The following is an 11,089-nucleotide window of genomic DNA, read 5'->3' on the forward strand; positions in this document are numbered from 1 at the left end:
AGCTGTACCTACTTATTGTTTTTTAGGGTTCCGGAGCCAAAATGGCAAAAACGGAACCCTTATAGTTTCGCCATGTCTGTCTGTCTGTCTGTCTGTCTGTCTGTCCGTCCGCGGCTTTGCTCAGGGACTATCAATGCTAGAAAGCTGTAATTTTGCACGGATATATAGGTAAACTATGCCGACAAAATAGTACAATTAAAAATTCAAAAATTTATTTTAGGGTACCTCCCATAGACGTAAAGTGGGGGTGATTTTTTTTTTCTCATCCTACCCTATAGTGTGGGGTATCGTTGGATAGGTATTTTAAAACCATTAGGGATTTGCTAAGACGATTTTTCGGTTCAGTAATTTGTTTTGCGAAATATTCAACTGTAAAGTGCAAATTTTCATTAAAATCGAGCGTCCCCCCCCCTCTAAAATCTAAACCGGTCGTTGGAAAAATTTGGAAAATTCAGGATGGTAGTCAGTATATCAAGCTTCCAAGGAAAACTATAACGGCTTAGTTTGCTTGAGAATTATAAGTAGTTTATGAGTAAATAGCAGCGTAAGGGTAAAATATACCTAAACTTGGAAAGATTCCGTATAAAATACGAAATCCTTAGAAAAATATTACTTAATTTTTTCGTAATAGCTACGGAACCCTATTTTGGGCGTGTCGACATGCTCTGGTCCGGTTTTTTTAAATATATTTTTTTCTCTGTGCCCAGTCTAAAAGTTACGAATGCAGCATACGCTAATTAACTGTTAGCGAGGTTGCTACTATTTAGATAAATTTGATTTTCTTCTAATAACGGCAAAGCGCAAACGAAAAAATTAGAATTTCGGGAGTAGAATTAGAAATCAGTAGAATTAGGGGCAAAATGTACGAATATTATTTGACATAGTTAAGGTAATCCAGTCCGCCAGATAATAAGCATTTATTTTTTTCATTTTATCTAAAGCTTGACAAAGCTTTAAATGAAAAAGTCACATACAAAGTCACATATAAAGTATTTCAAATATATTACATACCTCATGGAGTACTAATGTCTCCGTGCTGACTGATCCTCAGTAGCTTATTGGGCACGGTGATGGTGTGCACATATGAATGTTTGCCGTTGTAGAAATAGGTGTCAGGTCGCCAGATCCTCTCCAGCATTTTGATGGAGAGAGAGAGCGAGCGAATTGGTCCAAGGAATGAGAGCCGCGTGTCCCGCCAATACTGCCTGAAGTAACAGTCCATTGAATAGTCCTGCCGGGAAAAGTTGCATGTAAATAATTTATGCTTAGTGAAAATCACATCATTGGACAATTTAAACGAATTTATCAAATCCCAAACTAAGCAAAACTATGTCTTATACTAGGTATCGGAAAAATCTACGACATGTTTACGTACTATATTACACAAATATCATTAACCGTGTTTGAAAACCGGAAATTATGACCAGGGCCGAATTGTATAACAAATTATAACCAAATAGTACCTATTAAATAAAGTAAATTTCAATACCAAATCGCTAATACTATTAGCAGTGCCGGATTAGCGCATAAGCAAATTAAGCAATTGCATAAGGAATCACGTCTTGGGGGGCACCATAAACAGCACCAAAAATAATTTGGTAGCACATAAAAGGTAAGGCTGGTTACGCCTATTTACTATGGACGGGGGGGGGGGGGTGCCACAGGCGCGGATTGCTTAGGGCATCAAATAGTCTTAATCCGGCACTAATTACTTTGTTTGTTTGTTTTTTTGTTTGTTGTTGTTTGTTAGTATATTTTTTTGCATTTGGCTTTTAATTTTATACAAATGAGATACTGTTTCGTTAGAACAACTTATTGACTGTAACTGTGACAATTTCAAATTTCAAACATCTCTCAAGAAAGCTCAAGACAAACCTCAATTCTAATATAGATCTGTCGTGATAACGTTTTTTATTTTAATAAGGGCTATCGTTTTTTTTCTTACTAGATGGCGCCACTGTTTAGGGTTTTTAAGTGTGGCTTTCAAAGTCTGTTATTACGGGCGTGAAACAAAGTTTACATTAAAATCATATTATAAGTAAATATCTTAAAACCGTGCCATAAAAATATCGAGCAACCACAGTCTTGCGTAGTCCCGTTTTGTTCGGAAAAAAGGAGGACAAAAGTTTTGGAAACAAACAAAACTGTCTCAAAACACAGACATACATTGCCTCTTATCGCATAATTGCCATAATTAATTTCAGGTAATGCAAAATATTCACAAAATTATTCTAACTATAAATAACGCGCGTAGCTCACCCAAAAACGATGAGATTTGACATTTCGGAGACCTCATGCTACACTAGCGCCTCTAGCGGCGAATTCATACGCGATAGCCTCGATAGCCCTCATTGCAATAGAATTGATAATTGGAAATGATTTTAAAAAATCTCGCACACTACTTGATATTATCGAACAATACGAGTAAGTTGGGACCGCGTTTAGTTTGTCTCTGAATTAAAAAAAAAACTACGGTTGCGTGATACGCGAAACGTTTTCACTTAGCGCCATTTGTTTGTCTTGGTCTTATTGCAAAGATTAGTTTGTTTTGTTAATAATAGGTTTTTTATGTGAAGAATAAATTATTTAAATTGTAATTAACAGAATGAATATTTTTATTACCATTTTGAAATTTTTTCAATGCAAATACATAAAGTACCTACCTACTTACCTACCTAATCTATAACATACCTACGAAGGTTCTAGCTTTGTCAGCATAAAATTGGCTAAAAAGAAGAACTGTAAATCATTGTAGCATATCCTAATTTGATTGATGTTGACACACCAATTTCTTTGACCTATTTTTGATGTAGAGTGGAAAAGTTAAAACAAGAATCAACTTTCTAATAAGATCTTCTCGCAGATTTTTTCCGTTTCCGTGCCTTAACATCTGAAGCCATAAAATTATATGTAAACAAGTATCACATTACGAATCTTCAAATTAGGGCTAACATCGTATGTTCAATTTACATTGAGTATATCAGGTTTCAATTTCATAGTCCATTTAGTATATCTTCTGCGGGGAAGATGATCCTTTATGACCTATGATTAGATGTTAAGCGTTATGGAATGACAAAACCTTTGTACATAGGTTGTGTTGTAGTGAATGTTGTTTTGTCATCGTATTTTGTCAGAAATGTTGTATCTTGCTTTTTCATCATGAGGGCTAGCGTTTTTAGGGTTCCGGAGCCAAAATGGCAAAAACGGAACCTTATAGTTTCGCCATGTCTGTCTGTCTGTCTGTCCGTCCGCGGCTTTGCTCAGGGACTATCAATGCTAGAAAGCTGTAATTTTGCACGGATATATATGTAAACTATGCCGACAAAATGGTACAATAAAAAATTCAAAAAAAATATTTTTAGGTACCTCCCATAGACGTAAAGTGGGGTGTTTTTTTTTTTCTCATCCAACCCTATAGTGTGGGGTATCGTTGGATTGGTCTGCTGCCAAGAGCGCAGTCAGCGGTATCGGCAATTTTTGAATTAATATTAGTTTTTTATTTACAAATATACAATTTTTTGGTCTTCGACTTCGGGTTCTAATAGACTCTCGTTTGTAATTCCTTATTTACCGCCCTTAAGACCACAATGTACTATTACTAGATCTGTAATGGTCTTACCATGTCCAGTTCTGAGACCGGTCCATACTCCTAATCAATATATTGGTCTGCACAACTGTTGGGTAACCTGAACGAAGAATATTGTTACGTTCGTGGGTGGGTTTCGTGATTGAAAAGCACTTTAACACCGATGAATAAGAGTAGGATTTATTTTCACACTGTTACTTAACTTTACAAAACACTTAAAAACAGTTCACAGTAATTTCGCACTCTAAAACTCACTTACAAGTCGCTTTGATTCTCTTCGATGTTTATCGCTCGGTATCGCATTCGAAACTGTCTTCGCCGCAACCTCACCCGGCTTATATACCCCCGGTGAATCGGTCCACAAAGTTCGAGAACAGTCCAGCTAGGACGTCATACCTACATCTCGAATGTTCCGGAAACGAGTAGAGTGTCTGTCTCTTTCATGTGCTATCTCTCTCACACAGTTACTAGAATATTCCGGAAACAGGATCATCTGTCTGTCTCTCTCACACATATAGGCTATCCTTGTCACACACCTTCTCGAATGTTCTCAGTATAGCTGTCTCGTTCTAATCATGCTATCTCTTTCACTCCTATGGAAAATTTCGCCATATACTGAAATGTACTTCAGAGGCCCATAAGGGGTCCTGAAAACGCCTGAAAACGGGTTTTCAGGTTATGGCGTCATCGGATAGAGGGTGGCCTGAAACGGACTGAAAACATGTTTCAGGCGCCTGAAAACAACGGCAACTTGGGTGAAATTTTGATAAACTAATATGTGATAGAGCATCCTCTGAAACGGCCTGAAACCGTATTTCAGCCTGCTGAAAACGCCTCCAATGGGTCGAAAAACATGATCAAAGTTTAGCACCTAACCCACCGTCGTAACACTGCCCCCTCCTAAGACATGCTCGTCCCGAGCATCATTAGATCCATGGTACTTGGCCAACCGATCAACATGAACAATCTTACAGGGGCTACGCGCGTTACGCTGTATCCGGTATGTGACATCGTTGATCCTAGTGACTACTTTGTACGGCCCTTCCCAACTCGGTGACAATTTCGGGGACTTCCCCTTTTTCCGCATAGGGTTATGTAGCCACACCAACGATCCTTCCTCAAATCTCGTCTGGTTAGACTTCCGGTCATATCTGGTCTTCATCTTTTCGCTGGCCTGCAGTCCGTGTTCACGAACATGATTGTGAACACCATCAATCCGATTTCGCAGTTCACTTGCATATTCTGAAATCGTCTTTGGTGCATCTGGAGGTCGTCCTGTCAGTAGATCCGCAGGTAACCGCAATTCTCTTCCAAAATTAGCACACGCAGGTGTCACGGCCGTGCTTTCGTGAACTGCGGTCCGATATGACATTAAAAAGAGTGGAATATGCCTGTCCCAATCTTTTTGATGGCTGTCAACTACTTTGGCCAAATGTCGTTCCAGAGTCTGATTGAATCTCTCGACCATCCCGTCTGACTGTGGATGATAGGACGTAGTCCGAGTTTTATGAATTCCCATGACTCGGCAAGTCTCCTGAAACACCAGAGATTCAAAATTTCTTCCCTGATCGCTGTGGATCTCAAGAGGTACTCCATACCGACAAAATACTTCAGCCACTACAGTTTCCGCTACTGTGACTGCCTCTTGATTTGGAATGGCAAACACTTCAGGCCATTTGGTGAAATAGTCCATGACCACAAGAATGTACTTGTTTCCGCGGTCAGAGATCGGGAACGGGCCTGCGACGTCCAAAGCAATTCTTTCCCAAGGTGCCCCCACATTATAAACTTTAAGCGCACCTCTACTGCGTGTATGTGGCCCCTTGACCGACGAGCAGCTAGTACACTTCCTACACCAGTCTTCCACATCTTCCCGACAGTGTATCCAGTAAAAGCGTTGTCGAATCTTCATCAGAGTCCTTTTTACTCCTAGATGCCCGCCGGAAATGCCATCATGAAAGGATCTTAAAACATCGCTAACTCTCTTTCTTGGTACGACCACTTGAAGGTGAGCATCCTTTCCGTTCGCTGACTCCCATTTCCTACACAGTACGCCATTGTGCATAATCAGACTTTCCCATTGCGCCCAGTAGCTCTTGGTCACTGTACTCATCGGAGCTACTTCACACCACTTTGGTTTGGGCATTCCACCGTTAATCCAGTCGTAAATGGGTTTTATGTCACGATCTTCCTGTTGTGCTTCTTGCATGACAGCGTCACTCCACTCTTCGCTAACAGTGTCGGTCCTCAACATCTTCACGCAGTCCTTATCCTCTTGTCTTAAACAGTGTTTGCAGTCATCCGGACAAGGCCTTCGGGAGAGGGCATCTGCATTTCCATGTGACTTTCCACTTCGATGCTCGATGGAAAAGTCATATTCCTGCAGTTGTTCGATCCAGCGTGCCACCTGACCCTCGGGGTTCTTGAACTCTAACAACCACTTTAAAGCAGCATGGTCAGTCCTGATTCGGAACTTGCGTCCAAGCAAATATTTGCTGAAATGCTGCAAAGTTTTAACGACTGCCAGCAATTCTCTCCGAGTGACGCAGTAATTTCTCTCGGGTTTCGATAACGATTTACTGAAATAGGCTATCACAACTTCCTGATCTCCTTTGTTTTGTGACAAGACTCCTCCGATGCCAGTATTGCTTGCATCAGTGTCAACAACAAACTCGTTATCCGGGTCGGGATATTCCAAAATCGGTGTTTCACAAAGTCTCTGTTTGAGATCTGAGAAGGCTGCTGCACACTGATCATCCCAATTAAATGGTCGTTTCTCTTCCGTCAGCTGGTGCAAAGGCTTTGCTATATCCGAGAAGTTCTTCACAAATCGTCGATAGTACGAGCAAAGTCCTAAAAAGGCACGCACTGCTGTCTTGTCTTTCGGTGTTGGCCAGTCCTTAACTGCACTTATCTTCTCAGGGTCTGTCTGGATGCCTTCTGATGAAATTACATGTCCCAAGTAGTTAACCTTACGCTTGAAGAATGAGCATTTCTTCGGACTTAGTTTTAAATTTGCGTCACGCAACTTGGACAAAACTTGCTCCAGTTTCTTAAGGTGGTCATCGAAATTTTTACCTACAATTATGATGTCATCCAGATACACTAGGCAAGTATCACCCAGGAGGCCGGCAAGTATTTGCTCCATTAACCTCTCAAAAGTTGCCGGTGCATTGCACAACCCAAACGGCATAACATTAAACTGCCAAAGTCCTTTACCAGTTGAGAAGGCTGTTTTCTCTTTATCTTTGTCCTTGATTTCCACTTGCCAGTATCCACTTTTCAAATCCAAGGTGGAAAACCATTTCATGCCGTTTAAAGTGTCCAAAGTGTCGTCTATCCTCGGCAATGGATAACTGTCCTTCTTGGTCACGTCGTTGAGTCTACGATAGTCAACGCAAAATCTCATAGTTCCATCCTTCTTTTTCACCAAGACTACTGGAGAACACCAAGGGCTGGTCGACGGTTCTATTACTTTGTCCCTCCTCATTTCCTTGATCATGTCTTCGACTTCTTTTTCTCGAGCTACTGGAACTCGCCGAGGTCGCTGTCGAATAGGCATGACATCTCCAGTGTCGATCTCGTGCTGCACTACTCCAGTTCTCCCGATATCACTGTCATGTGCAGAGAAGACACTCCTATAGCGCTTTAGTAGATTACGCGCCTTTAGAAGTTCTTCCTCCGTGAGATCATTCTCGCAGTTTTCCAATAATTTTCCAATATCCACAACTTCTTCTTGCAACTTGTTCTCGCTTGGCCCATGGCAACTCCGTATCCAAGAGATTGCCTCGCATGTCCCCATAAGGGTTCCTTTACTTAGGACGTGTTGAGTGTCACTTAAATTAAGAACCCTTATAAATGCTGCAGATGACGTCATTACCACTGTGCGAGCTGGTATCCACGGCTTACTGCCAGCTATTTTCTCTATTAACACGCAGGAATGAGATCCTTGTCTCATACCATATGGCAACTTCACTGGAACTAGGGCTTGCGATCTCGGTTGAAGTGTAGTCCTTCTAGCGCAGAAGACATGTCCACCCACTTCACCCTCCATAGGAACTTCATAAGCCCCAAATTTCAGCACGCCGCCTTTTAAGTCGATCTTACAATTCGTACTTCCTCATAAAATCTAGACCAATAATACAGTCGTCTACGATGTCAGCAATGATGACTTTGTGCCAGTACTTCTTTTCTCCAATCTTTACTGACACTTCTTGCTCCCCTTGGACGGAAATGTACTGGCCGGTAGCCGTTTGCAGCTGAAGATGCATTGGTCGGACTAGATGATCTCTGATCAGGTGTTTTAGCAGTCGAGAACTGATCACAGTCCGAGAAGCTCCGGTGTCGATAGTAAGGTGACATGGTACTCCACCAATTTCTCCTTTGACAGCCAGACTGTTCCCGTCGTTCGCCTGGGAGATCATAACTGGGACATTTTGACCACCAGCCAGCACTCGTCCCATAGTCCTGGCTTTTACTCGTTTCCCTGCTGCTGCCGCTCTGGGCTACCAGAGCTTGCTGGCCTCTCCATTTGGTCCGAGTCTCGTCGCCTCCAATATCTTTTCGGGCAGCCAGATTGCATGTGTCCTCGTTCCCGCAGTTGTAACACCGAGGTCCCGTTTCTCGAGGTGGAGCAATCGGCTCCCTGGCAGCGACTTCGCGCACCCTGAAGGATCTTGTTGGGTCCTGGCGTACAGCTTCCACCTCGAGGGCATGGGCAAGCGCATCCTTCAAACTCCCGTGGTGACCCAGTCGTACAGCAGCCCTCACTTCAAAGTCTCGAATCCCATCTATGAATGTCTGCACTAGCATTCCATCCGTAAAAGAGGATGAATCTTGGTATGCTTTTTGGACCAGTTTCTCTATTTCTAGGGCCCACTTTTGTAATGACTCATTACGACCCTGGGTCCTATCCTTCAGTTGAGCTCTGTAGACGTGCTCTAGATGACTGTCACCGAAGCGTGCTTCTAAAGCTTCAAGGAGACGGTCGTATGTCTTATTCTTTCCCAACGTTTCCAAGACACTGAGAGCTTCATCCCGTAGCGCCAAACTCAGTGCCGTTTTTGCATAATCCTTGCTCCAGCCATTCGTTTCCGCAACCAACTCGAATTGGTGCTTGTATGCGGCCCATGAAGAGGTACCATCAAATGGTGGTAACTTTAACTTTTCACCTCCTGTGGCTGGTGCACCCGATAAACTGGTGGTGCCGTTGGCCACTTTAATCTCCAACTTCTGGAGGCGATTCTCGTGGCCTTCTACCTTTTCGTTGACACCGTTGAGGCGCTTTTCGTGATTTTCGACTTTAATGTCAACTGCCACAATTTTATCCTGGACCTCAGCCATCTCCTTTTTCCATTCTGCGGTTGCGTCGTGTACCTCACGGAGGAGTTCGAACTGGTTCTTTTGTTCCTCCTGTAGAATCCTAGCTTGTTCTTCCTGAGCTTCCTTCTGACCCCGTAGCTCTTGCTGCAGGATTCTAGCTTGTTCCTCCTGCTTTCTAGCATGTTCCTCCTGCCTTCTAGCTTGTTCCTCCTGCCTTCTAGCTTGTTCCTCCTGCCTTCTAGCTTGTTCTTTCAGGAGGACCAGAATCGCACTGATGTCTATTTCCGACTTTGGGGAAACTGCCACCGCTGTATCTGACGCTGCGGCGCGGCTTCGGGTCTGCATCCTCTCCTTCTCTTCTTCTCGCGGAGTAAGCGGCATTTTCAATCCCACTTCTGACACCAAATGTTACGTTCGTGGGGTGGGTTCGTGATTGAAAAGCACTTTTAACACCGATGAATAAGAGTAGGATTTATTTTCACACTGTTACTTAACTTTACAAAACACTTAAAAACAGTTCACAGTAATTTCGCACTCTAAACTCACTTACAAGTCGCTTTGATTCTCTTCGATGTTTATCGCTCGGTATCGCATTCGAAACTGTCCTTCGCCGCAACCTCACCCGGCTTATATACCCCCGGTGAATCGGTCCACAAAGTTCGAGAACAGTCCAGCTAGGACGTCATACCTACATCTCGAATGTTCCGGAAACGAGTAGAGTGTCTGTCTCTTTCATGTGCTATCTCTCTCACACAGTTACTAGAATATTCCGGAAACAGGATCATCAGTCTGTTTCTCTCACACATATAGGCTATCCTTGTCACACACCTTCTCGAATGTTCTCAGTATAGCTGTCTCTTTCTAATCATGCTATCTCTTTCACTCCTATGGAAAATTTCGCCATATACTGAAATGTACTTCAGAGGCCCATAAGGGGTCCTGAAAACGCCTGAAAACGGGTTTTCAGGTTATGGCGTCATCGGATAGAGGGTGGCCTGAAACGGACTGAAAACATGTTTCAGGCGCCTGAAAACAACGGCAACTTGGGTGAAATTTTGATAAACTAATATGTGATAGAGCATCCTCTGAAACGGCCTGAAACAGTATTTCAGCCTGCTGAAAACGCCTCCAAGGGTCGAAAAACATGATCAAAGTTTAGCACCTAACCCACCGTCCGTAACATATTATGATGAGACAAACAATCCAATATAACTACATATGTATACAAATGTCTTGGCTGCCCGCTCTTTTGATATTCATGCCATTACTAGCCGCTTTTAGGATTCAGAACCTACAAGGAACCCTTATAGTTTTATCCATCGTCCGAAGTAAAGTTTAGAGTTACCTAAAACTGAATGCAGAAAGCTCTAATTTTCAAGTTGCAGATGAAATGCGTGAGTGCTGTGGTACAACGTAAAGGGGTGTGATTTTTTCTCGTCTATTACTAAGTAATATATAGGTATTTTAAACATTATTAGGTTTGCTCAGATCATGTTTGGATGTAGGGATCCGTTTGCAAAATATCTAATAACATAAAGCTATTTAAAGGCTATTTTTTTTTATTGTGAATCAGACTCAATTGCCTTCCGCTCAACCAAGTTAGTAGTTGTATGAAAACATCTGAAAATGACAATGTTGGTAGTATGTAAATAGCATATAACGAATTTAAAAAGGACTTCCCAGCCTTATAGGCAGCAGTACCTAATAAGAAATAACCAAGCGTTTAAAAAAATTACATAACCTTTACCCCATGAGTTGGGCATTGCGAAATTTTCATAATTTTTCAAAGATTCTCTATCCAGCGTGATATCCGGACACCGCGTCGTTTATGCTTCTTTTGTTTTTCACAGTAGCGTGTTGTCCGTTTCACAATACGTTACGTTTAAGTTTACGTATTGGATAGATCTCGTACTGTTGTTTCCCAATAATCTCCTCCGTAGGAAGAGGCCAGAGATGCGTTCTGAGCGGGGTGCAGAGACATCTTGGGGGCCGCTTCTCGAGGCTTCGCCGGCCGTCAGCGATATGGACAACGTTCCATTTTTTAGTCGTCAAGTAGATCGCTCCTTTCGCGTCAACTTGCGGGCTGCAGGGAAAGAATGTGACATTATTATATTCTTAAAGATTCTCGAGCGCTGCACTGTCAGCTCGGTGGAAAAAATTGGCGGTCGGTTCCCAGTTTTT

The 11,089-nt window shown here is 42.5% G+C and overlaps 1 protein-coding gene across 1 annotated transcript; it reads right to left on the reverse strand.

Annotated features, from left to right (window-relative positions):
- Nucleotides 1–1,012: 1,012 nt before the first annotated feature.
- LOC141445029 (gamma-aminobutyric acid receptor alpha-like) lies at nt 1,013–3,634 on the reverse strand. Its single transcript, XM_074110801.1, has 2 exons — nt 3,620–3,634; nt 1,013–1,231 (listed from the first exon to the last, which is right to left on the reverse strand). The coding sequence occupies exons 1-2, from the start codon at nt 3,620–3,622 to the stop codon at nt 1,013–1,015; spliced, it is 222 nt and encodes a 73-aa protein (XP_073966902.1). The 5' UTR covers nt 3,623–3,634.
- Between the last annotated feature and the right edge of the window lie 7,455 nt (nt 3,635–11,089).

This window comes from Choristoneura fumiferana, unplaced genomic scaffold (genome assembly GCF_025370935.1).
Source record: "Choristoneura fumiferana unplaced genomic scaffold, NRCan_CFum_1 Sck3bRy_155;HRSCAF=344_pilon, whole genome shotgun sequence".
Taxonomy (NCBI): Eukaryota; Metazoa; Arthropoda; class Insecta; order Lepidoptera; family Tortricidae; genus Choristoneura; species Choristoneura fumiferana.